The sequence below is a fragment of the Ranitomeya imitator genome, chromosome 3 (assembly GCF_032444005.1).
Source record: "Ranitomeya imitator isolate aRanImi1 chromosome 3, aRanImi1.pri, whole genome shotgun sequence".
Classification (NCBI taxonomy): Eukaryota; Metazoa; Chordata; class Amphibia; order Anura; family Dendrobatidae; genus Ranitomeya; species Ranitomeya imitator.
Window position 1 is genome coordinate 542,026,508 of NC_091284.1, and position 19,040 is coordinate 542,045,547.

Consider the following 19,040-nt stretch of genomic DNA (forward strand, 5'->3'; position numbering starts at 1 on the left):
TGCCTGGAGTATCCACTGTAGAATTAAATCCCCTGATAACCTTTGCTCTGACTACGTTCCGTTACTGCATCTTATGTGCCTGCTGTATCCTTACACCATGACAATAGCAAGGTCACTTTGATATTGTAATATGTTGGTCAGTATTTTGTAACATTAAGGGACATAGGTTTATATTGGGCTTTTCACCTAGTCTAAATCCATGTTAGACTTACACATTCCTCTAAAATATCTAGATTAGACCTATTAGCACTAATGATCTGGCTGTAATCTGTAAAAAAAAAAAAAAACAACATAAATGAGACTTGGATTGTTCCCATGGCAAATACACATTTAAATGTTGCATGAACATACCATTAGCAAGTCAAAACCAGGAATGGGTCCAAAAAAGCAGGAAAGGTGAACGTATTTTTGTTATACTTTGTCTCCATAGACTCCATTCTTGATATTGGTTTATATGTACTGATGTACAATACAGCTCTCTGAAGTGGCCCAAGAAACATACAATTTTTCAGTGTTACCATCTACTAAAAAACACCTCTCCACAACATGCAAGTGTAATGGGGTGAAGGAATTGTAAACCAGATTATTATAATTATAATAACAACATGTCCTATCTGTAATCAAGTGATGCAAAAAAGGGAATGTCACCAGTACAGTATACTGTAAAATAAGTTTTCCATTTTGAACTAATCTATTTTAACTGAATTTAAAGGTATTTTTCCATTTAAGAAAACTATACAGTGGGTACGGAAAGACACAAAAGAGAATAGTAAAACCAAAAACACTCAGTTTGAAAAAATGTTGCAGTAATCCGCAAGTGCTAGTAAAAGATGTAAAAAACAGGGTATTTGATTGATACGTTTTTTGCAAAAAATGTATACTAAGCTGCTCTACCAATCTTCACGGTATACCCTTATCAGAGCAGTCCTAACTAATGTATGCAATCCCTATCTGATGTATTTAAAAACCTGATCATCTGTATATAACCTGTGTGAACAGGGTTCAGAGAGGAAAAATCCATGTGTGCATACAGGGTAGAACAGCTATTGTGCAGATAGCCCAAGAGGAGTGGTGGAACTCCCCAGTCTTGTAGACACAAGAGAACAATTATGGAAACAGGAACACATGGGCTACTTGCACAGTGAACAAGTCTGTAGGATCATGTTCACACACCACCAAGAAACCTGAAGACACAAAAGAGAATAGTAAAACCAAAAACACTCAGTTTGAAAAAATGTTGCAGTAATCCGCAAGTGCTAGTAAAAGATGTAAAAAACAGGGTATTTGGTTGATACGTTTTTTGCAAAAAATGTATACTAAGCTGCTCTACCAATCTTCACGGTATACCCTTATCAGAGCAGTCCTAACTAATGTATGCAATCCCTATCTGATGTATTTAAAAACCTGATCATCTGTATATAACCTGTGTGAACAGGGTTCAGAGAGGAAAAATCCATGTGTGCATACAGGGTAGAACAGCTATTGTGCAGATAGCCCAAGAGGAGTGGTGGAACTCCCCAGTCTTGTAGACACAAGAGAACAATTATGGAAACAGGAACACATGGGCTACTTGCACAGTGAACAAGTCTGTAGGATCATGTTCACACACCACCAAGAAACCTGAAGACACAAAAGAGAATAGTAAAACCAAAAACACTCAGTTTGAAAAAATGTTGCAGTAATCCGCAAGTGCTAGTAAAAGATGTAAAAAACAGGGTATTTGGTTGATACGTTTTTTGCAAAAAATGTATACTAAGCTGCTCTACCAATCTTCACGGTATACCCTTATCAGAGCAGTCCTAACTAATGTATGCAATCCCTATCTGATGTATTTAAAAACCTGATCATCTGTATATAACCTGTGTGAACAGGGTTCAGAGAGGAAAAATCCATGTGTGCATACAGGGTAGAACAGCTATTGTGCAGATAGCCCAAGAGGAGTGGTGGAACTCCCCAGTCTTGTAGACACAAGAGAACAATTATGGAAACAGGAACACATGGGCTACTTGCACAGTGAACAAGTCTGTAGGATCATGTTCACACACCACCAAGAAACCTGAAGACACAAAAGAGAATAGTAAAACCAAAAACACTCAGTTTGAAAAAATGTTGCAGTAATCCGCAAGTGCTAGTAAAAGATGTAAAAAACAGGGTATTTGGTTGATACGTTTTATGCAAAAAATGTATACTAAGCTGCTCTACCAATCTTCACGGTATACCCTTATCAGAGCAGTCCTAACTAATGTATGCAATCCCTATCTGATGTATTTAAAAACCTGATCATCTGTATATAACCTGTGTGAACAGGGTTCAGAGAGGAAAAATCCATGTGTGCATACAGGGTAGAACAGCTATTGTGCAGATAGCCCAAGAGGAGTGGTGGAACTCCCCAGTCTTGTAGACACAAGAGAACAATTATGGAAACAGGAACACATGGGCTACTTGCACAGTGAACAAGTCTGTAGGATCATGTTCACACACCACCAAGAAACCTGAAGACACAAAAGAGAATAGTAAAACCAAAAACACTCAGTTTGAAAAAATGTTGCAGTAATCCGCAAGTGCTAGTAAAAGATGTAAAAAACAGGGTATTTGGTTGATACGTTTTTTGCAAAAAATGTATACTAAGCTGCTCTACCAATCTTCACGGTATACCCTTATCAGAGCAGTCCTAACTAATGTATGCAATCCCTATCTGATGTATTTAAAAACCTGATCATCTGTATATAACCTGTGTGAACAGGGTTCAGAGAGGAAAAATCCATGTGTGCATACAGGGTAGAACAGCTATTGTGCAGATAGCCCAAGAGGAGTGGTGGAACTCCCCAGTCTTGTAGACACAAGAGAACAATTATGGAAACAGGAACACATGGGCTACTTGCACAGTGAACAAGTCATAGCTGTTCTACCCTGTATGCACACATGGATTTTTCCTCTCTGAACCCTGTTCACACAGGTTATATACAGATGATCAGGTTTTTAAATACATCAGATAGGGATTGCATACATTAGTTAGGACTGCTCTGATAAGGGTATACCGTGAAGATTGGTAGAGCAGCTTAGTATACATTTTTTGCAAAAAACGTATCAACCAAATACCCTGTTTTTTACATCTTTTACTAGCACTTGCGGATTACTGCAACATTTTTTCAAACTGAGTGTTTTTGGTTTTACTATTCTCTTTTGTGTCTTCAGGTTTCTTGGTGGTGTGTGAACATGATCCTACAGACTTGTTCACTGTGCAAGTAGCCCATGTGTTCCTGTTTCCACCAGTGGGTACGGAAAGTATTCAGACCCCTTTACATTTTTCACTCTGTTTCATTGCAGCCATTTGGTAAATTCAAAAAGTTAATTTTGTTCTCATTAATGTACGCTCTCCACCCCATCTTGACAAACAAAACAGAAATGTAGATATTTTTGCAAATTTATTAAAAGAAAAACTGAAATGTCACATGGTCATAAGTATTCAGAGCCTTTGCTCAGACATTCTAAGTCACATGCTGTCCATTTCCTTGTGATCCTCCTTGAGTTGGTTCTACTCCTTCATTGGAGTCCAGCTGTGTTTAATGAAACTGATAGGAGTTGATTTGGAAAGGCACACACCTGTCTATATAAGATCTCACAGACCAAATGAGAATCACAAGGTCACAGGAACTGGCCAAGGAGCTGAGACAGAATTGTGGCAAGGCACAGATCTGGCCAAGGTTACAACAGAATTTATGCTGTACTGCAGGTTCCTAAGAGGACAGTGGCCTCCATGATCCTTAAATGGAAGAAGTTTGGGACTACCAGAAGTCTTCCTAGACCTGGCCGTACAGCCAAACTGAGCAATCGTGGGAGAAGAGCCTTGGTGAGAGAGGTAAAGAAGAACCCCAAGATCACTGTGGCTGAGCTCTAGAGATGCAGTAGGGAGACGGGAGAAAGTTCCACAAAGTCAACTATCACTGCAGCCCTCCACCATTCGGTCCTTTATGGCAGAGTGGCCCGATGGAAGCTTCTTCTTAGTGCAAGACATATGAAAGCCCACACATGAAGGACTCCCAGACTGAGAAATAAGATTCTCTGGTCTGATGAGACAAAGATAGACCTTTTTGGTGATAATTCTAAGCAGTATGTGTGGAAAAAAAAACAGGCACTGCTCATCATCTGCCCAATACAATCCTAACAGTGAAACGTGGCAGCAGCATCATGCTATGGGGATGTTTTTCTGCTGCAGGGACAGGACGACTGGGTACATTGAAGGAAACATGAATGCGGCCAAGTACAGAGATATTGTAAATGAAAACCTCTTCCAAAGTGCTTTGGACCTCAGACTTGGCCAAAGGTAAACCTTCAAACAAGACAATAACCCTAAGCACACAGCTAAAAACTGCATGCATTTTACAGTCCTGATAATAGACATGCAGAAAAATTTTAGAAGGCAAAAATTATACTGAAGTTCCCAAATGCAATGGGTGATCCCATAACAGTAACTACTGATCTAGTGTTAAGACCTTATCTTTACAAATATCTGCTATTCTAAAGCACATACCTCCTAAATAAGTAGATAAAATGTATTAATCTGGCGATACATTTAAGATCACAAAAAAGTAAAATTTGGGCGTAAAGCCCTAGCCAGCTCACCGTCTGCCACAGGTGCTCGGAACTCCGTCAGGACTAGGCGTGATCCACAGCATACAAAGAGTAAATGTTCCAGCTCCTTAAAAAAAAATTTCTTTATTGTCCAATAGTTAAAATATAGTAATATAGTAGGCATAATCCCTTGTGGATGACTATGCACAGAGCAGGCACTAATGATCCAGCTACGCGTTTCAATCCTACATGGATCTTTTTCACAGCTAAACTTCTGATTTCTGATGGTATTTTTATACATTCAATCCTCCAATCAGGATGTTCTTGGTTAACATGTGATTTAACCCTTCATTCGTCTGCATCATTGTGTGCTACATTACATTGCAACATAACCATAAGTTTTTAAATACAATATAAATAAATGATTAAAATGTATATAGTTTCTTAATAAAATACATTCCAAGAAAAGAGAAAAAAAAAAAACACCAAAAAGAGAAATATAGCACAATCAGTAATTAAACATTAATTCATTTTTCTTATTTAAACCATTCGGGTACCTTGTCCCTAAGTTAAAGATCCGAATCTGTACAGAAAGTCCTATTGTCATTTTGATAACCTACTGTGTAATTTCAGTTCAAATCATTATGTTTATTCTAATCTACTATACGATACCTGTTCCCCCTATTGCCATAGGGGTTTATTTTCCCCATCTTCTTATCCCATCCCCTCCCCCCCCCCGTCCATTCCTAATCTTTCCTTCCCGGTTAAGAGTTAAAATTCTAATAAAAATGTTTGAAACAAAATGCTTCGCGCGTTAATAAGCGCTTTTTTACATCTCCGCCGCGTTTAGAGGTTATAAGGTGTTCCAGACCTGATATTTTTAGGGATGATACATTCCCATTATGTTGTTCTATGAAATGCTTTGAAGCCATTGAGATATTGCGGTTAATGTTATTTTTATTAAAAATCCTGCTGTTGTCTTCGGTCTGGGGAGACCTATTTTGAACTTTGGTATTTTTTGGGGGGTGTTCAAGATGCGGTTCTGAAACTTGTGGTTGATTGACTTAAATGAAGATGGGTCGGTCGGCCACGGGTTTCAGAGCCGCATCTTGAATATTTTAAAGAATATTGAAGTTCAAGGTCAGTCGTTTTTGACCAAAGACAACAGCAGGGTTAATGATGTCCCTGTAATGTTCTGAGAACCAAATTTTTAGTTTTCTCGTAGTGCATCCTATATATATTAAGTGACATGTTGTACATTCAATTTTATATACTACATTACTCGTATTACAGTTAATAAATTGGTTAATATTATAACTTTGTGTCTCATTATAATTAGAAAATGTTTTTGTTTTATTAGCATGAATGCACGTCCTTGCAATTATTTATCCCGCGCTTATAAAAACCTTTTGTTTGAAGCCAGTTTTGTATAGGTGGTTTTGATGAAAAAGCACCTGGTGATATTCTATTACCAATGGTGGAAGCCCATCTTGCTACTATATTGACTCCTGTCTCAAGGATTTTTGCTAATGTATTATCTTCATACAATATCGGCAAACATTTATTAATTACTCTTTTTATTTCATTAAATTGAGACAGACATAAGGTTTTTTGTTTTCCGATTGATTTACTGGCTTCATTGTTTCATGTTTTGGTTCTATTAGATCTCCTCTATTTTTGGTTGAAACCAATTCTCTAGCTCTCTCAAGAGTCCAGTTTGGATATTTGCGCTTTTTAAGTCTCTGATGTAGAGCATCAAATTCAGCATTCATATCATCTCTATTTGAGCAGTTCCTTTTCAGTCTAATGTGTTCACCCAATCGAATAGATTTTATTGAATGTTTAGGGTGACTACTATGAGCATGCAATATTGTGTTGCCCTTAAGAGGTTTACTATAGGTTTTGCTCACTATCTGTTTTCCTATGTTACCACATAGATCGAGATCCAAAAATGACATTGAAGTATCACTAAATCTGTGTGTAAATCGTATATTGCACCCATTCCCATTCATATAGTTAATAAAGTCTGGTATGGTCTGTGCATGCTGTTATCCACAAGAGATTATGCCTACTATGATATTTTAACTATTGGACAATAAAGACATTTTTTTTTAAGGAGCTGGATCATTTACTCTTTGTATGCGATACATTTAAAGGGACTCGGTCACCTGAATTTGGCGGGACTGGTTTTGGGTCATATGGGCGGAGTTTTCGGGTGTTTGATTCACCCTTTCCTTACCCGCTGGCTGCATGCTGGCTGCAATATGGGATTGAAGTTCACTCTCTGTCCTCCATAGTACACGCCTGCACAAGGCAATCTTGCACAGCGCAGGCGTGTACTATGGAGGACAGAGAATGAACTTCAATCCAATATTGCAGCCAGCATGCAGCCAGCGGGTAAGGAAAGGGTGAATCAAACACCCGAAAACTCCGCCCATATGACCCAAAACCAGTCCCGCCAAATTCAGGTGACAGGTTCCCTTTAAGATACCTGTAAGCCGAACATGCCAGAACCAGGTTCCCCATCAGACAGTGGCTGCTAGTCTCTTAACGCAGGAGCTCCTCTCTGTGGCAAAAAGGATCGGCCTTTGAATTGGAAACTCCTAAAGCCCTTCCAAACAGATCAGCCAATCCTACCAAAGGTTGGAATGTTTGGCTAACTTATGCAATGTATTTGGTGGGTGTTTAGACCCATTGGTAGGGTGGAAGTTTCCATGACAGCAAATCTTAAGGTACCGTCACCTTTAGCGACGCTGCAGCGTCGCTGTGTGGTCGCTGGAGAGCTGTCACACAGACAGCTCTCCAGCGACCAACTATGCGAAGTCCCCTGGTGATCAGGGTTAACATCGGGTTACTAAGCGCAGGGCTGCGCTTAGTAACCCGATGTTTACCCTGGTTACCAGCGTAAACGTAAAAAAAAACCAAACACTACATACTTACATTCCGGTGTCTGTCCCCCGGCACTGTGCTTCTCTGCACTAAGCGCCGGCCGGAAAGCAGAGCACAGCGGTGATGTCACCGCTGTGCTTTCCAGCCGCTGCGCTTACACAGTGCAGAGAAGAAGAGCGCCGGAGAGGACAGACACCAGAATGTAAGTATGTACTGTTTGGTTTTTTTTACGTTTACGCTGGTAACCAGGGTAAACATCGGGTTACTAAGCGCGGCCCTGCGCTTAGTAACTCAATGTTTACCCTGCTTACCAGTGAAGACATCGCTGAATCGGCGTCACACACGCAGATTCAGCGATGTCTGCGGGAGATCCAGCGACAAAATAAAGTTCTGAACTTTCTGCGCTGACCAACGATGGCACAGCAGGATCCTGATCACTGCTGCCTGTCAAACGCAACGATATCGCTAGCCGGGACGCTGCAACGTCACGGATCGCTAGCGATATCGTTCAGTGTGAAGGTACCTTTAGACTGCCTTCTCCTGATAAAATAGGAAATAATTACAGGGTAAAAGCCTCAACCTTTCACCCATTTTGGAGGTCAGAACTATCCTTTTATCTGTGCTAGATCAAACATTCATCAGATATAAGAAGTGAAGTGGACTGCAAAGATGTAGAATGAGAAATTATATAACCTGAGCTTTAGAAAGTTGCAAATTTGTCATTGGATCAAGTTTATTAGCGCTCATTCCTTTCAGCTCCCGAGTCCATTAGGATGCCTAAAAAATGGTTTTGGGTTCTCAGGAAAAGTCCGATTTAAAAGTCTGATTTTTCTTTTTCAGAGTTGATAGGTTTCAGTTTTAGGTCTGGTTGCTGAGCAAAACAAAGCAGGAGTGATGAATTAGCACATTCTAGTATTTGTTTTCAATTTACAGTAGCAATTACTTCCTCCTTCCTTATAAACCTCAATTCATGATTGACTCCATTTTGAACTTTCTTGGGTCACAAATTTGGTGTAGTTTTAGATTTATGATGGTCCTGAGTTTTTGCAATACTTTGGAATGGTTGTCTATACCTTAGATTTTGTCTATACCTTGTTCATGAAAAACAGATTGAACCACATGCAAATGAATGAATGGATGCCCTTAATTCCTTCTCTAGCTAGCTGCTGTACAGACACAGGGTCAGGATAAACCTTTGAAGGAGACAGGTTTGAAATTCTACTGTATCCAGTACCCATCTAGGGGGATGTTAGTAGCTCAGACAACTCTTAACTCCACTCATTGGCAAAGGATTGGAGTCACAGGACCAGATCTAAGCATTCAACTCTCCTAAATGTTTATCTCTGCCTATTATTAGGTGGAGTAATGTTCAATCACCGCACACTCTTGATAGATGCTTGTGAAGACTATTATACAGATTGCAGCCTACAATCCAAGGTGCGCCGGACCTACCCGGGACCTTTGCCAACAGCTACTATATGAATAAGACCCTATGAGGGTCGAAACGTTATGTTGTCGCCTCATCATTTTCTCTATCCCTTCACCAATTCCTTATTCATGAATTGTGTTATCGCTGCATCTACATCTGTATAATAAAGTCTTCACAAGCATCTATCAAGCGTGTGCAGTGATTGAATATTACTCTATTACGAGGATTGCCATCCCACTTCACCAGCACCTTGGATCTCCGCAAAAGTGCTCGCCACACTACCCGTCTTACTGTTAGGTGAATTCATAACTGACTCCGTGATCGTACTCAAAGAGTGGTAATAAATGGTTGTATATCCAATTGGAAATGTTTCAAGAGGGGTACCACAAGGATCTGTCCTGGTTCCAGTGGTGTTCGACATTTTTATAAATGATCTAGATTAGGGAACTCAACGAAAACCAAATCAGATTTGCAGATGATGTAAAGCTAGGAAGGATAGCCAACACTACAGAAGACAGAAAAAGGATTCAGAAGGATCTAGATAAGCTTGAACAATGGGGAGTGACTAAATAGAAATGCAAGATTCTACATCTGGGCAAGAAAAACGAAAATGACATCTACAGAATGGGAGGAATAGAACCAAGCAAAAGCACATGTGAAAAAGACCTGGGTATACTAATAGATCACAGCTCGCACGAGTCAACAGTGTGATGTAGCAGCAAAAAAGGCAAACATAGTTCTAGGAAGTATTCAGAGAAGCATACAGTCTAGATCACGTGAAGTAATTATCCTCCTCTACTCCTCCTTGGTCAGGCCTCATCTGGATTACTGTGTCCAGTTCTGAGCACCACCTTTTTAAAAAGACATTGAAATACTGGAGCAAGTTCAAAGAGAGTTATCAGGATTGTGAGCGGCCTGCAAAGTATGCCCTACAAAGAACGGTTAAAGGGTCTGGGAATGTTTAGCTTGCAAAATAGAAGGCGAAAATGAGACTTAATAGCAGTTTGCAAATATCTGAAGGGATGTCACAGTGTAGAGGGATCATCCTTATTCTCATTACGAGAAGCGATGGAATGAAACTGAAAGGGAGAAGATACAAATTAGATAAAACTTTTTGACTGTGAGGGTGATCAATGAGTGGAATAGGCTGCCCCGAATGGTGGCGAGTTCTCCTGCAATGGAAGTCTTCAACAGGCTGGCAGACATCTGTCTTAGATGGTTTAGTGAATCCTGCACTGCACTTAGCAGGGGGTTGGACACGATAACCTTAGCGGTCCCTTCCAAATCTAACATTCTATGATTCTATGAATGGAGTAGGACATTCATCAGGCAGCTTTACTACTTACAGCGTGAAATTTGTGCTAATTTTGCACAAAAAAAGGATTAATTTAATTACTAAGCATTTATAGCCTTAGGTTTAATAATTGTAATACATAGCTTCATGTCAGTTTACGAGTCTTAAAATATTGCACTTTGATATGAAATCAGACCTACATGAAACAAACAACATGGAGTAAATGTTACATTTCAAGCATCTTTTGCATGGCAGTATTCACAGGTATACAATCTGTTCTGCTCTTTTATGCTCTGATGAAATTGCTTTTTTCAAGCAATTGTGCTTGAGCTCAGATTTTCGAACACATATGTATTAATATATTAGAAGGGCAGCACTTTAATGAAGAAACTGAGAACATGGAATTGTGCACTGCATTGGTTCACTAGCCTAGGTCATATTTTGTGACTATGTGAGATCGTTTCACTACACACAATATTACAGTAATTAGACATGCTCTAACATACATTAAACAAAATATACAAAAGCATAAAAAACAAAAATAATCTTATTCTTTATGTAAACTGTCCATGTAGTCATGCAGTTCAGATGCTATATACTGTATAATACAAGAACTGTAAAAATCTTATTTAACTCTTCCAGTCACCATAACATTGCCACTTGCTCTTTAAATGACAGGCACTTCCAAAAAGAGGCTTCTCCTCGCTTGTACTAAAAGCTGCTAGTTAAACAGGATGGGCTAAAGCAGTCACATTTACTTTACAATTATATACCGGTAGTTGGGATTAAGCAATGTATATTTCTACTGGAAAGGAGGGGAACAGGCAAGGATAGATCCACAGCCAAATTATATTGCAGATTTGTGTGCCATATCTAAAGTATCTCAGTTTCCATAGTGGATGAGGAATTTAAATAGTCTTGTAGGTTCCAAACAGTAGCACAGGAATGGCCATATTTCTAGTGTGTGAACTGCACCCAACTCTTCACCACCACACTGGGCCTGAGATGCTTCTGGTACCACATATGGTCGTACATCTTTCCTTCCATGGTGTTATTTTCTCTTGATGTCATGCGTTCTCTTCTAGAGGGAACACTAGTCGGGTTCCCCTGTTTGTGATTTCATAGTCTCCTCCAAGTTCACGTTCCAATGCCTCCTCTGAACTACTTTTTGTTCTTCTGCCATCAAGGCTTGTGGTGGCTGTGTGGGAACCAGACGAGCCGTTGGCTGTTATGGTTGTGTCCCCATACGTTAATGTTAGGTCACCATCATTAAGTATGAAGTCTGCATCATCTTCCCTCAGCTGTTCTGGGTTCTGTATACAAGTAAAGAAAAAAAAAAGATGTATTAGCCTTAATCCAGACAGCTGAAGGCCCAACTAGTAAAATCAAATCAGTGATCGTTTACTGGCTTGTTAAAGACTGGCCAAGCAGAATTCTATGTGCACAGAACAATTGTTGACATGATTGTTCTATAAGCACAGATTATCTGCCTTAAGGTACCGTCACATTTAGCGACGCTGCAGCGATATAGACAACGATGCCGATCGCTGCAGCGTCGCTGTTTAGGTCGTTGTGTGATCGCTGGAGAGCTGTCACACAGACAGCTCTCCAGCGACCAACGATGCCGAGGTCCCCGGGTAACCAGGGTAAACATCGGGTTACTAAGCGCAGGGCCGCGCTTAGTAACCCGATGTTTACCCTGGTTACCATTGTAAAAGTTTAAAAAAACAAACAGTACATACTTACATTCCAGTGTCTGTCCCCCGGCGTCAGCTTCCCTGCACTGTGTCAGCGCCGGCCGGCCGTAAAGCAGAGCACAGCGGTGACGTAAAAAAAAAAAGGTCCTGATCATTCCCAGCGACCAACGATCTCCCAGCAGGGGCCTGATCGTTGGTCGCTGTCACGCATAACGATTTCATTAACGATATCGTTGCTACGTCACAAAAAGCAACGATATCGTTAACGAAATCGTTATGTGTGAAGGTACCTTTATTGGCAGCACATCATCAAGATGATGTGCTGCTAAGAACGATCATTTTAATGCCTTCATGAACAATTCAACCACATGAAGAACAAGCATTTTACTCATTTGTGCAGAGATTGCTGGCATTTTCCGGAATTCCCCATTTTAATTGATCTTTTAGAAGATAATTATTTTTATCTACACAAACTTTAATAAAAATGTAATCAGTAAACAAAACAATTCGAAAACACACAAAAACAACAAAGCAGAGTAGTAAATTAAACATATAAGAATTTTTTTTTTTTAAAAAAAAAGAAACCCCACTTCTGAACCCAGAGCGTCCTCAAGAGTGGGGGGAAGAAAATTAAAGAATGTATTGACAGAAAATTAACAGCTTGACATAAATAAAAGTCAAGTTAAATGTATAGAAAATAATGACGGGGCTTTTTAATATTTCATGGTACTATCTATATATTTTCTGTAGAGATCACTTTTCAGCAGTCATTTCATTACTAAGATAGACAGGATTATAATGAAAGGCATCACTTCTATTATAAATCTGGATGTAGATAATATAGGATCCATCACTGACAAGAGAAATTGTTATATTCATGTTCCCTCCCGCACAGTGACCTCAGAAGCAGAAACAGATCATGCCCATAACACCCTCTCTTAGAAATCAATACATTTTGTGTCCATGTCACGCTGTAAAGAGCATATTTGAACCTGTCACCCCCCTCAGGCGTTTGTAACTAAAGGACCCACCTTGTCCAGCACAAATGCTGCATTCTGACAAGGTGGCTCTTTTAGTTATGCTCCCTTCACACGCTGAAATAATCACTTACAAAATGTGCCCCCTCATACCCTGAAATCGCCAGGGAGGCGGGTCTTTCCTTCCTAATCAGACGCAGCACACCCGTCACTCCGGGCCTTTGCGCGCCGGGCGCCGTCTCAGCGTTATTTGAATCTGTCCCGAAGCCTGCGCTGTGGTGTTAACGCTCGGGCATGCGCAGTGAGCGCTGCCCATCCATTGTCCTCGTTTGCAGTCTAGCTGACTGCGCCTGTGCGGCCGCCCTGCCGGACATAAGACACTGCGGGACGCTGAGGAGGCGTAAGTGATTATTTCAGCGTGTGCAGGGAGCATAACTAAAAGAGCCACCTTGTCAGAATGCAGCATTTGTGCTGCACAAGGTGGCTCTTTTAGTTACAAACGCCTGAGGGGGGGGGGGTGACAGGTTCCCTTTAATGGTTTAGTTTCTTTTAGTAGTTAAAGTTAATTTTTAGGTCTTTAGTTAAGAGATTTGTTGTCTTTTGGCAAATTGTTAATTATGTTAAAAAAAGTGACCGAATCCCTTTAGCAATGTTTGGTGTACATTTTACCTACAGAAGAATTAACATTTTCATTATTAATAATCTACTATATAATTGTCTAAGGGTCACTTCCGTTTGTCTGTCTGTCCTTCTGTCACGGTTATTCATTCGCTGATTGGTCTCGGCAGCTGCCTGTCATGGCTGCCGCGACCAATCAGCGACAGCCACAGTCCGATTAGTCCCTCCCCTACTCCCCTGCACTCACTGCCCGGCGCCCGCTCCGTAATCCCCTCCACTCACAGCTCACACAGGGTTAATGGCAGCGGTAACAGCCAGCGCTGCTATTAACCCTGTGTGTCCCCACACAGTCATGTCATGTTAAAAATAATTAAAAAAACAAAAAACCTGCTATACTCACCATCCGCCGCCATTCCCGCTCCTCGCCACGCTCCCGGGACCGCTCCATTGCAAGCGGCAGCTTCCGGTCCCAGGGCTGGTGTGCGACAAGGACCTGCCGTGACGTCACGGTCATGTGACCGCGACGTCCTCATAGGTCCTGCTCACACCAGCCCTGGGACCGGAAGCTGCCGCTTGCAATGGAGCGGTCCCGGGAGCGTGGCGAGGAGCGGGAAAGGCGGCGGATGGTGAGTATAGCAGGACTTCAACGGGCCTTCGGAAGGTGAGTATATGTTTATTTTTTTTTAAGTCTCTATACTACGTGGCTCTGTGCTGGGCAATATACTACGTGGCTGGGCAAGATACTACGTGGCTCTGCTATATACTATGTGGCTGGGCAATATACTATGTGGCTGGGCAACATACTACATGACTGGGCAACATACTACGTGGCTGGGCAACATACTACGTGGCTGGGCAACATACTACGTGGCTGGGCAATATACTACGTGGCTGGGCAATATATATAATAATAATAATAATTTTTATTTATATAGCGCCAACATATTCTGCAGCGCTTTACAAATTATAGAGGGGACTTGTACAGACAATAGACATTACAGCATAACAGAAATACAGTTCAAAACATACCAGGAGGAATGAGGGCCCTGCTCGCAAGCTTACAAACTATGAGGAAAAGGGGAGACACGAGAGGTGGATGGTAACAATTGCTATAGTTATTCGGACCAGCCATAGTGTAAGGCTTGGGTGTTCATGTAAAGCTGCATGAACCAGTTAACTGCCTAAGTATGTAGCAGTACAGACACAGAGGGCTATTACTACGTGGCTGGGCAATATACTACGTGGCTGGGCAATATACTACGTGGCTGGGCAATATACTACGTGGCTGGGCAATATACTACGTGGCTGGGCAATATACTACGTGGCTGGGCAATATACTACGTGGCTGGGCAATATACTACGTCGCTGGGCAATATACTACGTCGCTGGGCAATATACTACGTGGACATACATATTCTAGAATACCCGATGCGTTAGAATCGGGCCAACATCTAGTAATAATAATCTTTATTTTTTATATAGCGCTAACATATTCCGCAGTGCTTTACAGTTTTGCACACATTATCATCGCTGTCCCCGATGGGGCTCACAATCTAAATTCTCTATCAGTATGCCTTTGGTATGTGGGAGGAAACCGGAGTTCCCGAAGGAAACCCACGCAAACACAGTGAGAACATACAAATTTTCATTAAACACATGGAAAGGTTACACACGCACATCTTCCACTAATAGTGTGATGATTTTTAGCCAGTGTTTAGGTGATAAATATGGCATTCAAATTCATAAATTAATTCAATACAGTGGGACATAACTAAAAATATTATGAAATATATATTGGCTAATAAGTGGCGATAATTAAGAAGAGCAAAGGCAAGTTCATAAATCACTTAGCATAAAATCACAGCAATAATACACCAGTTTGCGGCAACGTTTTTACTCGCCCTTAGCAGCGGATTACTTACATTGTAGACCTGTGGACTTGTAAAGCATTTGGCCACAAAACCACACCAACTGGGCAATGTTGAAGTTAATGGAGGACCACTGTGAGTCAGCATTGGCTTGAGATAGCTGATTTTTGTGAATTAAGGATTTTTCTCTTACAGAGGATTGCAAACAATTTAAAACTGAAACACCAGAGAAAATTCAACACTCGGGGTAACCTACCGTATATACTCGAGTATAAGCCGAGATTTTTCAGCCCAATTTTTTAGGCTGAAAGTGCCCCTCTCAGCTTATACTCGAGTCATTGTCCCTGGGGGGTTGGCGGGGGACGGTGAGCGGCAGCTGTCACATACTCACCTGCTCCTGGCGCGGTACCTGCATCTCTATGGTCTCCGGGCGCTGACAGCTTCTTCCAGCGTTGAGCGGTCACATGGTACCGCTCATTACAGCAAAGAATATGGACCCGACTCCACTCCCATAGGGGTGGAGCCGCATATTCAGAATGCTGTAGACAAGTCCCTGATGGCAGTGGCTGCAGTTTAGAGGGCCAAAATTAGGTGACAGATTCCCTTTAATGAATCGCCTCCCAATGTCTATTATTGTGAAGAACACAAGTTACACTAATGACAGTCTTTAGTAGATAAACCAGCAATTATTGACTTTAGCAACAGCGATTTGTGACCCTCCTGGATTTTCTATTGGTGTTAGATTGGAGTAGACATGAAGGTTTGCTGGAAGGTTAGAGCAAAGTACCATAGCGGATGACGAGAGTTAGATCTTGTGGCTTCTCCGATATAGCGCACCTGCATATCTGCTGTGATCTCAAACCCAGCGAGATCTAAGACAGTGTTTCTCAACTCCAGGCCTCAAGACCCACCAACAGGTCAAGTTTTCAGGATGTCCTTAGTATTGCACAGGTGACGTAATTATTGTCTGACGAGGTACTGCAATTATCACCTGGACAAAACTAAGGAAATCCTGAAAACAGGACCTGTTGGTGGGTCTTGAGGACTGGAGTTGAGAAACACTGATCTAAGACTATGTTCACACGACTTTTTTTCAGGTGGGTCTGAGCGAGTTTGCTCTGAAACTCGTCTGAAGAAATTGCTAACAAAACTTTCAAAAGAATTCACATTCATTGATATGCAAAAACGACTTGCTTTTAATATCTTCAGGCCTTTAAGAGTCTTAACCACTTCGGGTTTCAAAAGAGTCCAAATAATTCAGGTGTCATCCACGCTCTCTATACAAGCTCAAAAGACGCCCAGTCATCTTTCTAAGTGCGTTTTCAACGGTTTGGTTGAAAAAGTTTTTTTGTTGCTGAATGATTTTTTATTTATTTTTTTTTAAAGCTCAAAATAACCAAACAACGTTTCTAGGTTACAAAAGTCCATAGAAAAGGAGAGATTCCCAAAGTGACCACCAGGAAAAAGACTACATATACCCAAAGAGAAAGATGTAGGGTGGTCAAAGCGTCACAAATCAGCCTCTCTGAAGAGAATAATTGCTTAATTAACATCTAATAACTGTTTTACAATAACTTATGTGCTTCACAAACCTTTGCAACATACCAGAGAGTGCAGTGAATTCGATGTTACATAGGTGTAAAAACAGAAGAGATGATGCTACATTAAACACAGAAAAAAATACTGTGAAAGTAACGGAAGAAGAATTTCTCATTATTTCTTAAAGGTGTCCTTGATTGTAGGCCGGGTTACCCAAATCATCAGGTTCAACCAACTTTTTTAAATGTGCATGGAGACCATCAGATATTCAGAAAAGGTTTTTTTTCTTACATCCTACATTAATGATTATAGTGTTCCTTAGTTAGGACCCTATACCAGCAGATACAGCAGGTACATTGAGCGCAGAAGCTGTTACACCCAAAAGATTGTTTTTTTCTCTTCTGAAAGGGAACAAATTATCTGCTAATTGGGTTAGGGCCTGGTAGCTTCAAGTTACTACTACAATCTTTAGTGCTAATGTCTATGATTAGTTTACATGCTTTTTACTATAAAAATATTAAAATTTGAGTACGCTCATTTGTTGATATAATCTTTTCAGTCAGCCATTAAAAGGTAAGAAATTGCAAGCTTTCGAGACTACTCAGGTCTCTTCATTAGGCATAGAATAACACAAAATTAGACTTGTCCCATAATTATGCACAACAGGCCACAGAAATAATGCAATAGTTAAGAAAAGTGAAGCAGAAAGAAAAGCAGTTGCGGCCGTAAATATGTGAACAGTTCATAGATAAGAAGTGTGAAAGTTTTAATTGTCCTGTGATTTAGGTCTGGTCCAGGGGTTACGATGCCCCCAAAAGGTCTGAGGAGCGCATTCCTTAGTTGGCATAGAAAGACATAAATCCATGCAATACATTCATACCTGCTCTGAGTGTGTCAAAGGTTTTCATAAGTTTATATGAAAGTATCTGGGATCTTGTGGTCCTGATGGGAGTTAGGGATCTTTATCTTGTCCATGGTCATTATAAATGGAGAGATTTTACATTTGTTTTGTGATTTTACACACAAGACCCCAGGTACTTTCAGTTGCATCACATCTAATGTAGTGTACTTAAATACCGTATATTTACCAAATGTCCAACTGGGGGTTTGAATGTAGGGGAGACAAGGCAAAAACTTAGATCTATTCCTTTTTTACTTTTATTGTGTGGCGATGAGAATTAATCCTTGTTCTATTTGTGGCCAAACATTTTCGTATCCCTAATTACAGCCACATGGACATGAAATTACTTGTATTAACCCCTTTACCCCCAAAGGTGGTTTGCACGTTAATGACCAGGCCAATTTTTACAATTGTGACCACTGTCCCTTTATGAGGTTATAACTCTAGAACGCTTCAACGGATCCCGGTGATTCTGACATTGTTTTCTCGTGACATATTGTACTTCATGATAGTGGTAAAATTTATTTGATATTACCTGCGTTTATTTGTGAAAAAAATGGAAATTTGGCAAAAATTTTGAAAATTTCGCAATTTTCCAACTTTGAATTTTTATGCAATTAAATCACAGAGATATGTCACACAAAATACTTATTAAGTAACATTTCCCACATGTCTACTTTACATCAGCACAATTTTGGAACCAAAAATTTTTTTGGTTAGGGAGTTATAAGGGTTAAAAGTTAACCAGCAATTTCTCATTTTTACAACACCATTTTTTTTTAGGGACGACATCTCATTTGAAGTCATTTTGAGGGGTCTATATGATAGAAAATACCCAAGTGTGACACCATTCTAAAAACTGCACACCTCAAGGTGCTCAAAACCACATTCAAGAAGTTTATTAACCCTACAGGTGTTTCACAGGAATTTTTGGAATGTTTAAATAAAAAATGAATATTTAACTTTTTTTCACAAAAAATTTACTTCAGCTCCAATTTGATTTATTTTACCAAGGGTAACAGGAGAAAATGGACCCCAAAAGTTGTTGTACAATTTGTCCTGAGTTCGCCGATACCCCATATGTGGGGGTAAACCACTGTTTGGGTGCATGACAGAGCTCAGAAGCGAAGGAGCGCCATTTGACTTTTCAATGCAAAATTGACAGGAATTGAGATGGGATGCCATGTTGCGTTTGGAGAGCTACTGATGTGCCTAAACATTGAAACCCCCCACAAGTGACACCATTTTGGAAAGTA

General features: G+C 40.5%; 1 protein-coding gene across 2 annotated transcripts in view; it reads right to left on the reverse strand.

Annotated features, from left to right (window-relative positions):
- Nucleotides 1-10,277: 10,277 nt before the first annotated feature.
- The window catches only part of SLC9A7 (solute carrier family 9 member A7), a 142,191-nt gene continuing 133,428 nt past the window's right edge, over nucleotides 10,278-19,040 (reverse strand). For both annotated transcript variants that reach the window (XM_069757850.1, XM_069757848.1), the window contains 2 exons: nucleotides 15,399-15,504; nucleotides 10,278-11,497 (listed from right to left, as the gene is read on the reverse strand). In XM_069757850.1, the coding sequence (XP_069613951.1) occupies nucleotides 11,252-11,497; nucleotides 15,399-15,504 (352 nt within the window). In that variant the 3' untranslated portion in view covers nucleotides 10,278-11,251. The remainder of the gene's footprint in view (nucleotides 11,498-15,398; nucleotides 15,505-19,040) is intronic.